Below are 18,995 nucleotides of genomic sequence, written 5' to 3'. Positions count from 1 at the left end.
AAAGGAGAGAGAGAGAGCACATTGGTTGCAGATTTTCGACAAACCGCTGTACATTCAAGATACAAATACAGAGAAACATGTACACACACGCATGCACAAACACACACACCAGCTTGATTCTGACAGAAAGTGAAGCCACTGAGTGTGTGACCTTTATTCTGGCCCGTGTGTGTGTGTGTGTGTGTGTGTGTGTGTGTGTGTGTGTGTGTGTGTGTGTGTGTGTTTTTTGTGTGTGTGTATTGTGTACTTCAGTGGACTGCTTCCAGGTTGTAGGGGTCAAACTGTCTTTGGGGCCTGGAGTATCCCAGGTGCTACAACCTAACACTGGCCATTAACCATCACACACACACACACACACACACACACACACACACACACACACACACACACACACACACACACACACACACACACACACACTACACTAATAAACACACACCATCTCTTTTACTCAAAACGTCTAAACAGTGAAACATCACCGTCCACCAGCCTGTAAACTTTAAACCTATGTTCTCTGCTAGCCTTTGAGCGTTATCGAGTGTTTTTGGGTGGAACTGTTGCTTAAGTGTCACTAGTTGAGTTGGCAGTGTTGTTCTTTATACTGCATGATTGATAAATCTGATCTGTGATCAGCAGATGGACTCAGAGAGAGCTGATCAGTTTGCAGTTTGAAAGTAAGGTTTGGATTATCAGCAAACTGTTGCGTGTTAACGGCTTTTCCTTCCCCGTAAAATGGCTCCCATAAATGTCAGTTTCTTCCCGGCTTTATGGGGCGGGTAGTCTCGCGTTGCCAGACCTATCTCCACAGTGCTGTGTCAGCGCTGGAGTATGGTCTGGCTACACCGCTTATCTATTCTGGGATAGAGGGGGGAAAAAAAAGCTCTGACTTGTTTGTATTTCTTTAAAGTGCTCATACTATGCTCATTTTCAGGGTCATACTTGTATTTAGAGGTTATATGAGAATAGGTTTATGTGGTTTCATTTTCAAAAAACACCATATTTTTGTTGTACTGCACATTGCTGCAGCTCCTCTTTTCACCCTGTGTGTTGAGCTCTCTGTTATAGCTACAGAGTGAGACATCTCACTTCTCTTCCATCTTTGTTGGGAGTCGCACATGCTCAGTAGCTAGGTAAGGACTACTAGCCAGTCAGAAGCAGAGTATGAGGGCGTGCTCTGACAGTACCTAGGTAAGGACTACTAGCCAGTCAGAAGCAGAGTATGAGGGCGTGCCACGCTAGCAGCTAGGCGAGCATTATAACGTGTGTTACAAAGTGACCAAGTTTGTCTCTGAAGTAAAGGCTGGACTATAATAGAGCTGTTTGGAGCAGTTTGTGAACAGTGTTTTCTGTTGGAGATGGTAAGTCCCTTTGGGGGGGACTTTGGGCTTTTTCACTTTGTAAACCTATAACGTGCACAAAAAAAGATAAATAACACAATAAATGAAAGGGAAAAAGCCAAAAAGCATAATATGAGCACTTTAAACAAATTACAACCGTCCTGGGTGGCCCTAAGCTTCGGATGCAGCAGTGCCCTTGCAAAATAGATAGCGGAGATAGCAGAATGGGAGGGACATACAATACAGTGAGCCACACTATAGGGCGGTTGAATCCTCTGCAAACACACATGCACGCAATCACACGCAACAAAACATAAAGCAAGTCAATTATGATCAAACAGGAAAGAGCATAGATGCACCAAAGCACCTAAAAGGTGAGCATGAGCGGATCTACACAAAAATACATGAAAACAAACATAACACACACACACACACACACACACACACACACACACACACACACACACACTAACACAGAAAATGCAAACACATTCTCTTCCAGACAACAAAACCGCATGCTGCTGTAATTCATACTATCTGCACAGAGTATATGTCAGTAGTTATTTTCAGCTGGCTAGACTTAAATACCCGATTTGGCTTGCCTGCTGGAGTGTCCCTCTGTTGTTTGCATTGTGTTATATTACATAGTATTTCCAGTCCTTCAAACTATTATTAGTACAAAGTCTTTAAGCAACAGTTGTCTTCTCTAGCATCGCCATGCATCACTATTATTCAGTAATTGGCCAATACAAAGCGGAAAAATGCTGAAAGGTGAAAAAAAAATTCAAAAATTCAACTTGTGATTCCCGTACTGTACTAGCTATTTTCAGCACTTTCAACCACATCTCATGGTCTTCCTCAGCTGATGGAAATCGCTCGGTTGTCACTGAAGTCCCATACTTAGATATGTGGTGAAATTGAGCTATTTCCGTGACAACTGAACAAACACCTTCCCTCGGGGAAGACCCTGAAATTTGGTTGAAAGCTCTGGAAAAGCGGCTAAGTGGAGCTTGAAGTGTTTTTGTTGTTGTTTTTAGTCAAACCACTAAAAAATAAATAAATAAAAAAAATAAAAGAGAGAGAGAATTTGCGTGGGAGAAAATTGCTGCTAGAGTAAATGCGTCTATTCCAACATAGTATATATCATATTTAATCACAAGTAGCCTATACTATTACTGGTGAAATGGTATTGAACCTATAAGCTTTCATTTAGGTGCAATCCTGCGGGCGAAAAAGTCCTAGGCCTACTAATCCCATTCTGAGGCTGCAGCACCATCATTAACAGAATTATAATTCATAATCGTTTATTTCAAAGGGTACACATGGATGATGTATTGGGCTTACACATATACTGTTAATATTAATAATGTACAGTCTATGAGTTTACATCATTCACTTGCAATACATGGAACTCCTTTTTAATGGCTCTTACTGGTTTGTGTCCAGGGAACACTACAAAAACGTTTAAAACACGCTTTACTAATGTGCTCCGCATCACCAATGTTGTAAAGAAAACTGGCATTTGCGAAAAAATTTAATGCGACACAAAGAATCTGCTGGGGTGTAAGAGCATGTCCATGATGGCGGATGTTAGTGATATGAGGAAGGATAAGGTTATGTAGGCTACATGACTGATAGACTGGGAAGAAAAACGATACCGCTCATATAGGTAGTCATCTGGGAATGAAAATGTATCTCTAGTCGGGGCCTCAATATCATCTCCCGACGTAACTTTAACTCCCTGCGAAGTAATACAGCTTCTTCAGCAACGGGATCATCGACAAAAGGAAATGTATCGTCTGCCTAACACGGTTAATAAACCAACACTGTTTTTTTTTATTCATGCCGATAACAAACTGGTCTAAAATGCGCCTGATCCAGACTGAATGAATGAATGAGGAAATGAAAGAGCGCTGTGTCAGAGGGAGGAGACTGAGAGAAGAAAACCTGCTCCCGACCAGGTTAGGTTCACAGACTCGGTTACCATAGTAACTGACTCTGAGGTTAAGTTACTCATCTCAGGGTTAACAAACTCAGTTTTCACTAAACCTGCTTTCTGAAACGGGCCTCTGGAGTGCCTATCAGGTCAGTGTAGCGCTTATCAGTTCAATTTTCCAAGCACAAACGGACATTTGGAAAAACAGAAAAATGGGTTCAAATATCCAATTTTTCATTTTTTTCCACTTTGACAAATTTAAAAATTGGATCTTTAACCTGTTTTTCCAATTTTCTGTTTTTATTCAGAGGATCAGAAATTTTGAAAATTACAAAATTGCGTCTGGGCTCCAATTATTCAATACTGTGATGGTATTCTCTTCCTCTACTTTGCGGAATATGCAGGTCATTAACTGCATATGGACCAAAAAAAACCTAAAAACTGATAGAATTTGGGATCAGAGGTGCTTGCAACTGATGGTTTCGAGTGGGGGGGCGGGGCGTAGCTAGGCGGAACGAGGGAGAGAATACCATTGCAGTATTGAATAATTGGAGCTCAGACGCAATTTTGTAATTTTCTAAATTTCTGATCCTCTGAATAAAAACAGAAAATTGGAAAAACTGTTTAAAGATCCAATTTTTTAATTTGTCAAGGCGGAAAAAAATGAAAAATTGGATATAGAAAATTTAACTGATAAGCGTTACACTGACACTACCAACCCACAACTGTGAATGATTTTTGGTGGGCTGCCTAGATCAGAAAACATCCGATTCAACAAGACATTTGACTCCTCTTCCTATGTCACATGCACATGGAATATACTGCCCCCCCCCATCTGAGTATCTCCACCCACGGCTTGAGAACTACCTTTGCATAGGTGCGGCATATTTTTTTCGCAAGCCAATCAGAGCAGACTGGGCTTTTCAGATGGGGGGCTTAAAGAGACGGTTTAAAACGGCTCAAACGGAGGGTTTCAGACAGAAGGTGAATACAGGTATATTCAGATATGCAGTATGATTTAAAAAAGGTGCTTTTTAAACAATATAAGCATGTAAACATGTTCTAGTAGAAACACAAAACATGAACCAGAAAATGAGCATCATATATTATTATTAGGGATGCACTGAATCCAGATTTTTGGGGTTCGGCCGAATACCAAATCCACTGGTTAATGTTGAATTCACACGCTCTTTTCACATCGTAGGAAAGCACATCGCTATCGCCAGATGAATGACAATTTTGTTTGGCAAATTTTCGCTAACCAGTGCATGATGAAGGCATGTTGGGGTGAAATTAGAAAGCTAACGTTAGCTAACGAGCAGCAGCCGGCCCTTCGGTCGCTCCGCTCCCACTGTAGGGAGAACGCTGACAGCCCGGGAGAGGCACCGTCTGGTTAACACACCTTTTTAGCTGGGACTGTCCTTCCTTTGGCATACCTGAAGTTGCTGCATTTTGGCTGCTGTCTGTAGATTCTTTCATGCACAACTCGTATTCTTTCGGATGTTTCATACGCAAATGTTGTAACAGCGGCGATGTTGTGTATAGTTTAGGGTCCTCGCCACCACCAGACAAATCGGCATTGCAGATTGAACATGTAGCTGGACTTGAATGGCCTTCTTTTGACTGAAAGTACTGCCCAACAACACTTTTTCTGCTCACCAGTTCCATTTTCACTTTCTCTCAGCCTACTGTTCGGTTCGGTGAAAAAGAATTCGAAGGTTCGGCAGAAACCGAACCCCGTCAAAAAAGCCCAATATTCAGCCGAATCCGAATCCTGGATTCGGTGCATCCCTAGTTCATTTTCATATCAGTGGTTTCACTTGAACATAAAGCTCTAGACCATGAAAGCCTGAGTTTTCTTCACTGCTGGATATGTGTATAACTGCACCGTCACTGCAGGCTGCTCTCAGATGGAGCATGATGGAGTCTCTGTTACTTGTCACTGATCTGCAGTGTTTAACATTAACCACCAGAGTGCAGGCTGCTCCCACAGATCCAATGAAACTGGTTTCCCATTCATGTCCCCTCTTTTCCTTTTAGATCAACACTGCACTGAAGCGTTGTCTAGGTCAGGGGTCAGCAACCTTTACTATCAAAAGAGCCATTTTCAGCAAAAACTATTTTTTTTAAATCTGTCTGGAGCCGCAAAACATATTTGAGCCTTATAATGAAGGCAACACAGTCCACTAAGTCTAGGAATGGGTGCAAAATTCAATGTTTTAGGCACCGACCGAATACCCAGTTTCAATACCTAAGGAGCAAATCTCATCAGCATCAGTGAGCCAATCAGCATGCAGCATGCTTCTACCAAGATCTAAAAATGCTGCTGATTGGCTGTCTAAAGTTACACGTTGACACACTGGAAGAGCTCTACGTTATGCACAGAGACTACCGATGAAAATTAGCACTTTTGAGCTAACTCGGGAACATTTATATTGTTTCAATGTTGATTAATGTTCACTGTCCCCTTTCAAAAATAAAGAAATTGAAATTGAAAAGACAGGGCTCACGTAGTAGGAGCTGAAAAATAAATGAAAAGATTTGTGCTGTAATGTGTAATGTTGTAATTTATTTTTGTTTTATGTGACAGGGAAGGCAAGAGAGAGTCTAGCACTAGGACCTAGGCAAAGGGGCAGAGTCTATAAATAGGGGAGGGAAGCTCACCTGGATCTTTCTTGCTGCAGTCAGACACACCTGATGCTACGTTTACATGTGGCCGGCTATTTTCATAAACGGACATTTCAGCCTCTCAATAATAACATTGTGCACAGCTGTCAGTTTTCAGAAAAGTGTTGGTTTACATGTACCCGTGTATATATGCCGTCAATGCAGTCAAGAGCACGCCAGACCTGTAGGTGGCAGTGTAACAAGAAGCTCAAGCCCACGTTAGCCAATCAGAATCCCAAAAATAGCAACAACAGCAACCAATGACTTCCTCTTTCTCTCTCTCGGCTGCCTAAACCTCCGGTTGTCTCAGTCTACATAGCGTAACGAAGATTTCTGGGTCGGAGTTTTTATAAAGACTCCATTTTCAGAGAAAGTATTCTCCGGTTACGTGTAACGAAGGGCACAAACCGGAAAAGGGATTATGTACGTGCTGTAAACAGGGTCTCAGGCCCTGTTTACACGTACATGGTTATTTTGAAAACCGGAGACATTTCCCTTGGTTTGTGCCCTTCCTTTACACGCAAACGGAGAATTTGCCTCTGAAAACGATTCTTTCTAAAAACTCCGGCCAGAGTGGAGATTTTTGAAATCTTCGTTTGCATGTAACCGGAGGTTTAGGCAGCCGAGAGAAAGAAAGAGGAAGTGATCGGTTGCTGTTGTTGCTATTTTCGGGATTCTGATTGGCTAACGTGGGCTTGAGCTTCTCGTTTACACCGCCACCTACAGGTTTGGCATGCTTTTGACAGCATTGACGGCATATATATATATATAATGTCCGTTTATGAAAATAGCCGGCCACGTGTAAATGTAGCATGAGAGAGCAGCTGAGGCCAGCCTTTGTTTGGTGCTCAAGGTGGTTTTAAACAAGATATTAGCCTTTTATTTTTATGTATGTATGTATTTATGTAGTGTTGTTTAATGGGATTTGATTTAATTTGGTTTGAGTATGTGGTTTATATTTTTGTTTTTTTCGCCTACCAGTTTGGTTATAACTTATTTTGGTGCTCAACTCTACACCAGTTTCCCTGGTAATGCAGTCTAGTTCTGAATCATGTGTTTTCTTTTTGTTTTGTTCTGATGTAATATAAATAAAATGTATATTTCTACACCTGGTATAGCAGCCTCTGGTCCCGGTTCATTCTGGCACTTGTGTATGAAGTAGCGTTTGGCTTACATTTATAAAATTGGTTTTGAAAAAAGTATTGTTAAGGAACTGGTCTCGAAGTCACGGTATTGGTATCAGTACCGATATCCAACGTTTTTGAACGATACCCAGCTCTATGTAAGTCTAAATTAGCCAATCAACATGACTTATAGTTTTAAATGAGCATTCATTACTATGGTGATGTCTGTCTTTGCAGAGAGGGGCAAAATTTAGAGGATAAGGCGCCGGCCCATAGAGGTATGTAGGCTATGACGCATATTTCAGTTGAAAGTCATGCAAATTGATTATGTAAAAATCACTTTAGGCCTACAACAATGATAAATTAAAATGTTAAAACATAACCGTTATTCATTTCCTTTTTTTTTTTTGTTAAAGCCACAGGGAGCCACTGGAGAGGATCAAGAGGATACATGAATAATCGTGGCAAATAACTGATTTATGTCATGCGTGTAACAGCCAGAGATGTTCACTAGTCATTTTTTGGAAGTATTTTGCCACGAGTCCAAGTTAAGTCTCAAGTCTCTGGCCATCTGATCTGTCCCTAACACTGTATTGTTAAATGTTATGAATTCAAAGCATGTCCTGTAGCTACCATCCATACAGTACAGTATCAAAATCAGTTGTAGGATAACTTTATGGGGTCTACTTAACACATCCCTCTAGCCCTCGGACCTGGTGAAATATTAACCTAAGTCTGTCACATCATATGGATACAACTATAAAGATACAATGTGCCTGTTCCCAGCATTAGCACAACACTTTGCGATGGTTAGCTTGTTACCTGTGGTGATATATGCTAAATGTAACTTGTCTCTTTTTGTCTTGTGTCTCTTTCACAAAAAAAAAAAGTCTATTGTTGAAGTGGAAATCAAGAGAGTAGCGGCAGCGCCACACCATGAGAACAACATGCATCTCAGTGTCAGTCCAAATTACGCACAATAAGAAGTTTGAACTCACTGATCTAATTCCATTTATTTATTTTCTACGTGTTAGTAGGCTCAGTGAAACTGAGTCCAGCGCGAGGGAGACCCGACGCTCTTACTTTTCAGGGTAATGTGTGACTGTTTGTGTGTGTATATGTGTGTTGCAAGTCAAGATTATACATTTTTTTGTTGAGCACTCAGTCCCAGTTTTCACCATTTATTTAAGAAAGCATCCAGTGAGATTCGTTTGAACCACATCTGCTGAAAGTTGGACCAATCAGAGTTATGGGAAGTTTGCAGCAACAGGAAATGCTGTTTGTCAAAACTCCTACTACTACTACTACTACTACTACTACTACTACTCAGAGGTGTCAAAAGTATTCACATTCATTACTCAAGTAGAAGTACAGATACTAGGGTTTGAAAATACTTTTGTAGAAGTTGAAGTATCAACTCAAGCTTTTTACTTAAGTAAAAGTGTAAAAGTACTGGTTTCAAAACTACTTAAAGTATAAAAGTAAAAGTAATGTAAGGCAGAGATCTTCAACAGGAGGTCCTCAGAGTCATTGCAGGGGGGCCTCCAAATTATTGTAAATTTTTGAGTCTTTAAAAAGAAAAGAAAATGAAAATGCCTTAACATAATTCCAATATATTATTAGCAAATATAAATTCCCACTGATGATAGGCTTACTGGCCTATAGGTTAGGTAGTCACTAAGATATCAGCCCACAGATACAGTTAATCCTAGATTTACTGTGCCACATATGTAACATTCAAATATGATTTATAAAATCATGCCAACAATTAATATTTTAATAGCTTATGAAAAAAGGGTATGTAAGAAGGCTTCAGGTTGCCTTAACAGTTATTGTAGGCCCAGTTTAATATGCAACTTATTTTCATACAATATGTAGTAGGGGGTCCCTGCTACATCTCACTTTAAGTTAAGGGGTCCTTGGCTTAAAAAACATTGAAGACCCCTGATGTAATGCCATTAAGGACAATAGCTTAACCCCAAAACGTGGGGACAAAACCCCACTTCCACAAAAAACATTTTTCTAAAGGCCATAATGACTATAATAGCTAAGGTTATATTAAAATCATACCTGCAGACTCAGAAGGGCTGAAAAAGGTGACACATCTCTTCTGTGTTTTTCAGACAACGGCAGCTACAGTCTGGTGTTAGAATCCTCTCCAGTGAAATACAGAAACACTTTTACACCGTTTAGCTGTCAGCATTTTAACCGTGTTTACTCCAGCTACTAGCTAACGCTAGGCTAACGTTACCTGCTGCCGAGTGTAGCATTAACTAGCGTCCGGTGTGGCGATGTTTCAGTTCCCTCTAACGTCCGTTTTCGGAGCATCAGAGAGAAGCGCAGTCATTTAAGTGGCACCTAAATAAGGCACCGAAATCTGCGTTGCTATTCGGTCCGGTAGATAACGGTCGTTAAGACACTGGTGGCGTATTAGCACCGGGTCTGTGCAGGTGCGATTGATCGCGTACAAACCAATAGGGTGTCGGAATGGTATATGTTTATACTTCTCATCCAACCACAATCAAATTTACTCTCTCCGGATGGAGCGATCTGGATAGTTTTTTTTTTGTTTGTTTTTGTTTTTGAACGATGACAAGCCGGAATGAAAACAAGCCGAACCGAAATGTGAGTAACGAGGCTATTTTTAAAATGTAAGGAGTAGAAAGTACAGATAATTGCGTGAAAATGTAAGGAGTAGAAGTAAAAAGTATGCTGTAAAATAATTACTCCAGTAAAGTATAGATACCCAAAATTTCTACTTAAGTAAGGTAACGAAGTATGTGTACTTCGTTACTTGACACCTCTGCTACTACTACTGCTACTACTCCTACTACTACTACTACTACTACTACTACTACTAGGGGAGACGGGGTACAGTTGTAACACAGGGATAGTTGTAACACTACCAATTCCATGAATCAGGGATAAGAGAGGAGTCATGTGACAGTTTCAGGTTCCTCAGGCTTCCTTCATAATCCCACATGGAGGTTTCCACTCTGTGTAGCTATCTCTCCTGAAGCTACAGCAGAAAACCTAATTCTGAGGTAAGAAAGTAAAAAAAAAGAACAAGATAATATTTTGTTTAGTACTTCTACCGTTGTAGATCATGTTGTATGAGTTATTCCAGGTCAAACTGTAGTTTCTCTTGTAAAAAATGTCTTATCAACATCCTGCTAATTTCAAAGCACCATGCTAATACAGCTAGCTAAACAATGGGTGACAGTGGCGGGGGGTAGGTTGTAACACGTGTTATGAAAGTGTTACAACCATCAAGTGTGGGTCAAGTGTGTTTTATGTAGCTTTTGGGGACACCAGGCATGCACTCCAGGCCTAACCAATTTCATTTGTCACCATTTTGACTCTGATTAGCAATGCATTTAATTAGTTTGTTCTTGTCACCATTGTGACTGATAAAGACTGCATTTCATTTGTTCGTTCTGTGGAATGGGGCTAAGTATGTTTATGTTAATTTGCTCTCACTCACACACACATACACACAAACGTAAACACACACTTACACACACAAACACCCATATGAATGTGCAGGTACAGACATGCACACACAAACGCACACGTGTGCATGCACATACACTCCCCATATTCACACATATTTTATTGTTGCAGCCATTCATTTAAAATAAAACTGCTGTTGTGGCATATCACTTGAGTACCCTTAGTTTTGGTTAATTTTGTCTACCTGTTACAACTTACCCCAGTATGTGTTACAACCTACCCCAGTAGTGGGGTAGGTTGTAACAAAGGACCACCTTGTATTTGTCATCATCTCACAAAGTCTGTGATATAGTTGAAGAAATTTAAATTGTTGCCATTTGTAGTAGACAAATGTGGGTACTTTGCCTAAAAGTTTCAGATGTGCAGCTAAAAAAAAAGAAGGTAGTTTTAGGTGTTGAAGAAAAAAGTGTGACAACCATACCCAGTCTCCCCTACTGCTTTTGTTGTCGAGTTCTCTAGGTGCCTATTTTACAAATCAATGATTCTTCAGGGAGAACGAGATGGTGCAATATAAGATCTTTATTCAAAAGACCTGAGGTAGTCTGCAGAGTCTTTGTGGCTCCCTTTCACGAGAGCAGACTGGGATTGAAACTTTGACCCCTGATAGCTTCCCTGCTAAGGCAGTCTGCCTTTATGTTTTGGTCCTGTGGTCACCATGGCGACGCATGCCTGTGACAACTCTGTAACCTGAGCCACCGGTCAGGTAGAGCAGGTAACCGTGACGATGTGAATGATTCAGGTGACAGGTGTGTGTGTGTGTGTGTGTGTGTGTGCGTGTGTGGAGGCACGGCCAAAAAACAAGAGTAAGCAAAAAAGAAACAAGTGCAAAGTTTAAAGGAATAGAGAGAAAGCGCTGACACTGAAGAATGAGTCTGTGAGTTAAAAACAAAAGAAAGGCAACCATGCTGCAGGAAGGACAGGAGACTGAGGCTGTGGGGGCCGTGGAGGACGCGGATGATGGGACCTTCACTACCATCTCTCTGGCAGATGACACAGGTAAAAGCCTCAAGGGAATATTCAGCCATTGTTTTGGTCGTTTTTCCCCCCCAAAGTTAGTCCTTTTCTGTCCATTTTCTATGTAAAACAAACAGCAGTAGGCCTACAGTGCCTGATTATCTGCAGCTGAGGAACCAGTCAGTATTATACATATAGCCTACTTATATATTTCTTTCTGCATTTCTCAATATTATATAAGTTATATGTGTTTTCTATAGAGACATTGCCATGGACTGCCTTGCTCTTCAAAGATAAATTGTACATAAACATGCTCTTCAGGTGTAAAGTGGCTATTTGTCTAGACAGTCAAAATATCTACACATTGAATCGAACTCATCATTTCATTACATATTTATTATTCTGTTGTGAATGGCAGAACACATGACAGACCGTTAAGGCAGTTGTTGGCATTACGTGTCTGAACAAAGGGCAATGAAACCAGCTCGTAAACCCCGAGTATGTTATGTTATGTGTGTTGTGCTGGGAAAGGACTGAGGTGTGGCTCCTACCAAGGCTGCACGGCTTTCTTTTGGGGTTTTCATTTTCCTTTAACTCAATTTGATTAGGAGGACAAAAAGAAGTCGAGATTTACGAAGGTTTTGCTACATAGTGTCACTTGAAATTAATAATTGCTCACAATTAGGTGTGGAAGTGTCGTAGATTTATTAATTACAGATAGGTACTTAACAGTATATGCATGACTTGTACTGTATATACACTGCCTCAATAAGTCACATTCAGTTAGTTACTCTGCAGACTACCTCAGGTCTTTTGAATAAAGATTTATATTGCACCATCTCGGTCTCCCTGAAGATGAATTGATTCGTAAAATAAGCACCTAGAGAACTCGACAACAAAAGCAGTAGCAGTAGTAGTAGTAGTAGTAGTTTTATTTTTATTTATTTATTGATTTATTTGACAGGGACCATGCATATTTATGAACATAGTTGAATAAAAACACCATGTAAATATGCCAGAATTAGTTAAAATAACTACTTTCCATCGGCAGTCCCTAGGCAGGTAACATAAGACTAACAAAGACAACCAGCAGTCATACAGCGCTCATTCACTACATTACATTAAAAGGTACACATAGTAGTGACATAGACGAAACAAACAAACAAAACAAAACAAAACAAAAATGCATGATGCATGATACATGACAAAGACATTATTCTTCCACCTCTATACTGCATTTGATTTACCAGTGAAAGTGTATGATTAAAGAAATGTGTGACTGTTAAAAATGAGTGCATCTCTGGTTTTCTAGAAGCCACTGTTTTAAATGAGTTTTAAAAGTGTTGAATGTAGGACACTCTCTTATTATGATTGGCAAACTATTCCAGAGTTTACCTCCTATTATTGACAATACGTTTTGTCCAAAAGTGGTGCGTCTAAATGGTATCACACAGTCCCCTTTTACTGAGGCCCGTGTACTTCCTCCGCTTTCAAGTTTTGATAGTACTTTTCATGTATAATAAAAGTCCCCCTCCCCTCCCATGATCTCTGTCTTTCCTAAAAACATCATATCATAGTAGTAGTAGTAGTGGTAGTGGGAGTTTTGACAAGCAGCATTTCCTGTTGCTGCAAACTTCCCATAACTCTGATTGGTCCAACTTTCAGCAGATGTGGTTCCAACGAATCTCACTGGATGTTTTCTTAAATAAATGGTAAAAACTGGGACTGAGTGCTCAACAAAAAAATGAATAATCTTGATTTGCAACACACACACACACACACACACACACACACACACACACACACACACACACACACAAAGCAGGAAAGCAAAAGAGAGGGGGAGGAAAAAGATGGAGAGAGAGAGAGAGAGAGAGAGAGAGAGAGGGAGAGAGAGAGAAGACTGGCTGAAGCAACAGTGTGTTCAGGGTTTGGTTTGGCTAACAAGCAGCGGCATCTGATGGACAGGAAGAGAGCTGATGATGCACAAAACAGAAACACAAAGGTCTGGTGGGGAGGACATTGCTGGTCAGGATTTGATTGCCAACTGCTGCTATGTCTGCATATGTGATATGCTACCAGGGGGAATGACTGAAGGCCTGAGCATCTGTTCGTGTGTGTGTGTATGTGTGTGTGTGTGTAGTAGTAACAGCTGTTAGTTGCTCCCCCTGTCGGTCGGTGTGGTCACGCACACACAGTGACGTCACTATCACATCCTCCTCCTCATCACCGAGCCTCTGGTCTGTTTACAGGGTCACTCCGCTAAACGGAGAAGCCATTTCTTGCTGTAGGTGAGTTTAAACGCCGACGGGTTCTAGCTAGTGATTTACTGCAACAGAACATTTTGAGTAGCTAAATCGCAGGCAGCCTGTCAGTTTCCATGTGAAGCTAAGACTAGCGGCAGTTAGCTAGCCAGCTAGCTAGCTTGTGACGATAACAGCTAACGTTAGCATCCCTCCGGCTGATGGCACTTTATGAAATGTATTTATCAGATAGTCACTTCTAAATATGAGACCACTGGACGATTTCGTGTTGGTTGCTCCTGGTGAGACATTAACCTAGCTAAGTTAGCTCCGTTGACGTAACGTTAACTAGCCACATTGCTAGTTAGCTTACATAGCTCGCTAGCTAGCTAATGTACACCGTTACGCATCCATTATCGGACACGTCTGCCGAGAAACCAAAGTGTTAACGTTATACTAACGTTAGATGTGCCAACCCATTTGCAAGTTTAGTAACAATGCATACACGTTTCCGGCCTATGTTATGGGGTTTGCATAACTTTGTCCAGACCCAAGCTAGTGAAGGACCAGCACTTGTCAAACGAGGTCCTTTTGCCGGACTAACGTCAACTGTGGCTGTAACTTAATGGCAATACAACGTTTCAAGAGGTTGTTGGAAAGTAAACGGACACCATGAAGTCCAACGTTACCCACAGCATCAGCACTATCATGGGGGGGGGGGGGGGGGGGGGGGGGGGGCCCCCCCCCCCCCCCCCCCCTGCGTGCCCTTTTTTTGCTCACAAGGCTTAATGACACAGACACCAGTAAACATAGCAGGAATCATGTTTGGGAACATATTATGTAACGTCATTGCATTTTTGCCTTGCAAATCCAAGCCAGGCAGTACTGTTTAACTAGTGATTCTGTGTCCAGGGTTTCCCTGTGTTTTATGGCCACCTTGCCTAAAACAAAGACCACCTCTGCTAACGTCAAAAATAAATACACCTTTATAAAATAACACATTGGAAAATAAAAAGGTGCGATTTCACACAATAAACTGGACCTACAATAACGTGTAAATCCTATGCACATACCTTTTTATGGTGCTGTACAATACTAACTAATAGCTATTTAAATAATAGGTAAATAAATTGGTTGCACCCCCAGCAGTAACTCTAAGGACCCCCTAGGGGTCGCGGCCCCCCTGTTGAAGATCTCTGGTTAACTGGTTAAGGCCATCGTCTACTACTTAAAACCCTTGTGTTGACTTCGGGTCAAATTGACCCGTTTTCAATTTTTGTTTCATATCATAAAATATGGGACGTAGAAATAAGCACTGAAAATGTGTAGAAGAAAATGTTTACAATTTAAAACGTTGGAAAAAGCAAAATCAAACTGTGAAAAAAAGGCGCCAAAAACGTTGGAGAAAAAGTGTTTTTTTCAAGGTTGACGGGAAGACAACGCAAGGGTTAAAAGATCACCTGACAAGATGTGTCAGGATCTGGGTAGCCTGGCATAGCCAGACCTATCTCCACAGCGCTGTGGAGTAAGGTCTGGCTACACCACACATACATTCCAGGATAGGAATGGTTCTTTGCATTATTTTAAACCAATCACAGTCGTCTTGGGCGGCGCTAAGCTCCGGACGGAGCGAGAGTGGCTCTGTAAAAATAGTCTCGGGAAGGAACTTGTTTTGGTGGAACATTTGCACCCCGCAAAAGAATACAATACAGTAGCGTGAGCTATTTAAATTAGCTGGATACATGGTTAAACGTAACTTGCTCTTACCAGTGTATCGCCCTGTGTGTACTCTGTTGATCCAGACTAGGATCTGGGTCAGGGCTCCAGACTAACTTTTTTCACTAGGAGCACAGTGGCCCCCAACTGAAAATTTTAGGGGCACAACCAGAAAATTTAGGGGCACACACTGTAAATCAACATGCTAACCAAATATTCACATTTCTACTAATTTCCACTGTATTACTAATAAACACTTTGATAATAGATGCAGAAATTACAATGTGCTGTTTCAAATTCAGTGTCACTTTTGAAGATGCAACATATAAGGTAAACTGACAGCCCCATCGCTGTCATGACAGTAAAAAAAATAAATATTTTTTTATTATTGTATTTGTATATTATTTTTTAGCCTGTTTTATTTTCATCATGACCGTTTTTAATTGCTCTTTAATGTTTCGTGTAAAGCACTTTGCCTTGCCACAATTGCCTTGTTGCTGAAAGGTGCTGTACAAATAAAGTTGCCTTGCCTTACAACCTCAGCCTGTCAGTCAGTCACCAGGGCACAGAAACCACTGTTGTGCCTGGCTGCTCGTCTCCGAGGAAGTGTAACATCAACAGCACCGCGACCGCTTTCGGCTTGCCATTAATATCCTATCGCAGCAAATGCGGTCTGCGTGAAGTTATGAAAAACTGTAACCACACTTGAAACCAACCGTGACTTTCTGTGACTTCAACAAAACTGCAGAGCCGACGTAGTTTGCATCGTCTGCAGCTCTGCGTGTGTGCCAGTGTGTGCGTTTGTGTCAGAGCTCCGCCCTCTGTCAATTGTCAGAGAGGACAGATAAGCTTGCGCTTACGAGCTCTCAGGTACCGAAATTTCAACGTTTAACGTGTAAAAAAAAAAGGGGGCAAATTTACTGGTCGCACATGTGCGACTGGATGTAAAATTCAGTCGCACACTCTCAAATTTTGGTCGCAAAATGTCTGGAGCTCTGTGGGTGGCTTACCAACCTGACTAAAGAGTTTTCAGGGGAAACCCTGACTCCCCAGTTAATGTCTTATTTATATGAACACGAGAGGTAAGGCAGGAATCTCCGCCGGCTTTTGAAATATTCACGTTACAACGTTCTATTATCAGTGGACTGCAGACTGCTTTATGGAGCTCACAGTGTCTGTCCTTTGTCTTTTTACAGTGGCCGGTGGATCTGCAGCCCTGTATACTAAACAGGAGAACGAGCTTTTCATCATGAACTGCGATATAGATGGTGCGTAGACCTGCTCACGTGCAACTCGGCGAAAACAATTCACGTGTGATCACGTAACGCTGAGATAAGGTGTTGTGAGTGCATGTGAACAGCATCGGCTGTTTGTGTCTGTTGCAGGAGACATGGAGAACCAGGTGGAGATGGAGGAGAAGACGAGGTTAATAAATCAAGTTTTGGAACTTCAGCACACACTGGAAGGTAACACACACACACACACACACACACAACTGGGCAAGTAGGGATCGCTGGATATTTTCCTGTGTTTTAGCTTCCCATTCTTCATCTCGGTTTCAGACCTGTCAGCGCGGGTCGACGCAGTCAAGGAGGAGAACCTGAAGCTAAAGTCTGAGAACCAGGTCCTCGGTCAGTACATCGAGAACCTCATGTCTGCGTCCAGCGTCTTCCAGACCACTGACACCAAGAGCAAACGGAAGTGAGGTCCCAGCCAAACAGCTGGGAGAGGGAACCCACCATCGAGACATGGAGAGGGGTTTGTTTTCTCAGCAGACCTGGGCGTTTTTTTCTTTATTTTTTCTTTTCTTCCTGTAACTGAGCTCACTTTCCTGAGTCAAACACTAACAATTTTAAAAATCCAAAACATAAACTGACTTTGTCCCCGCTGTCCGCTAGTCTGGCCCAGGTCTGTCTTGCAGCAGCTTCCTCTCCACACTACAGACGAGGTAGACCTCACCCTTTAATCACAAATACAAAACAAGTGGTTAAGGGTCATTTGTACCTTGAGTTTCTTCTTAATGCTCTGTGTCAAAGTAGGATCTGTAAAATAATTCTTAGCCTCGCTTTACCTGCTTGGTTTTCTGTTTTGAGGACAATACAGATTTTTCCATGCCCCCCCCCCCTCGGTTCCTGTCTCAAACTGACCTGTAAGTAGGTGAAAACCAACCATAATTATTACAAATATTGTCCGATCTTGAACCTCATTTCAGCAATGTTTTATATTAATATTTATTTATTGTATATAATTTTGTACGTCAGCCTGATCTGAGTTTTTCGGTAGGGCTCGGATGTCATGTCTATATGAAGCATGACTATTCCTCCTTTTTAAAGGCTGACAAGCTTGAGCAGTGTTACTGAGAATGAAAACGGCATTTGGATCGCATGTATGACTTCTTTAAGTTTGAAAGTTACGTCTATCTAACGGAATGCCTTTTAAATCACTAATCACTAAATAACCGACTGTATAAAGCTAGGGAGAACTTTCTAACAATAGGAGGTGGATACTAGGTACCATTTTGAGAGCTTAGCAACAATGCAAGTGAAAGCACAGAGCAACTAAGAGTTGTGTAAAACTCCATAAGAAGTGTATGTCTTAACTAACATCAGTGATGTTTTTATTGCATATTACAATGACACAAGATGTTCGTTGCGTGCTTGGAAGTATTTGTAACCCTTTCAGTTTGTCACGTCATGAATGAGTGTCGGTGTTGTGGCCCAAACTGTAATTTAAGAGTGACAAAGGAAATGGTAGGGTCATAAATGCAGCTGGACTCTTTCAGAGACCCCTCCCCCCCCCATTATTACATTGTGTTCTTATTCTGTAACATCCATGGGGGGAGGAGGGAAGAAAGGGATGCTTTGCCCTTTAAGTGCAAGCAGTAAAGAGGCCTTGAGTGCTATTGATCCACTCAGCCAGGCCTGGAATACATCACCTGCTAGAGGAGAGGTTTGACCGTAAAATGGGCTGGTGTTGTCAGCGTACAGCAGAGTGGAGGGTGTGTCCTCCAAGACTGCTGCTGCCACAAAAAAAAAAAAAAAAACAACGGAACAAGGTGAAAGGAGATTTAAAAAATCTAATCTGAACACATTTGTATTCCCTTTCAAACTGTAAACTGTAAGTATCAAGTTCAGTAATGTCTGGAAAGTAGTAATTCATGTGTAAACATCAAGTGACTGTGGTGCTGTTTTAAATGGGAGGAACTGGTAATATTACGGGAGGCTATGAACACTGTATATGCTGTAATTTATTGAGGTTATTTTGCTATTTTTAACAGTTGTACAGTAGCATTTTATTAATTTCTGTCTGACATGCTGAATATGCCCCACCTACACACGCACACACTGTGGTACCACCTGTCTTGTGTAGACACCCTGCACCTTTGCCTTTAAACATTTGTTTTAATAAAAACATAACATCACTCCTTTCTCTGGGTCTTTTTGTCACTTCCACAACCCTACATTATCTGTCAGAGCAGAAGAAAATAAAATCACTCCAAATGAAA

General features: G+C 41.3%; 1 protein-coding gene across 3 annotated transcripts; it reads left to right on the top strand.

Moving 5' to 3' along the window:
* Window positions 1-11,451: 11,451 nt before the first annotated feature.
* Window positions 11,452-18,911, top strand: scoca (short coiled-coil protein a). Of its 3 annotated transcripts, none has more exons than XM_039796731.1 (4): window positions 11,452-11,573; window positions 16,687-16,758; window positions 16,876-16,956; window positions 17,053-18,911. In XM_039796731.1, exons 1-4 carry the CDS (start codon window positions 11,480-11,482, stop codon window positions 17,193-17,195), a joined length of 390 nt encoding a protein of 129 aa, XP_039652665.1. In that variant the 5' UTR covers window positions 11,452-11,479; the 3' UTR covers window positions 17,196-18,911. The 3 variants fall into 3 exon arrangements, with proteins under 3 accessions (XP_039652665.1, XP_039652671.1, XP_039652680.1); XM_039796737.1 differs by lacking the exon at window positions 11,452-11,573 and adding an exon at window positions 13,697-13,822; XM_039796746.1 differs by lacking the exon at window positions 11,452-11,573 and adding an exon at window positions 13,703-13,818.
* The last annotated feature ends 84 nt before the right edge of the window (window positions 18,912-18,995 follow it).

The sequence above is a fragment of the Perca fluviatilis genome, chromosome 1 (genome assembly GCF_010015445.1).
Source record: "Perca fluviatilis chromosome 1, GENO_Pfluv_1.0, whole genome shotgun sequence".
NCBI classification, from domain to species: Eukaryota; Metazoa; Chordata; class Actinopteri; order Perciformes; family Percidae; genus Perca; species Perca fluviatilis.
The sequence above is the reverse complement of the archived record's forward strand: the minus strand, read 5'-3'. Positions and strand labels throughout refer to the sequence as shown.

Excerpts from the sequence above, each read along its gene's own strand:
- scoca (XM_039796731.1), top strand. The coding sequence starts at position 11,480 with ATGCTGCAGGAAGGACAGGAGACTGAGGCTGTGGGGGCCGTGGAGGAC. Across the intron at positions 11,574-16,686 it reads CTCTCTGGCAGATGACACAG|TGGCCGGTGGATCTGCAGCC; the intron begins GTAAAAGCCTCA and ends GTCTTTTTACAG. Across the intron at positions 16,957-17,052 it reads ACTTCAGCACACACTGGAAG|ACCTGTCAGCGCGGGTCGAC; the intron begins GTAACACACACA and ends TCTCGGTTTCAG.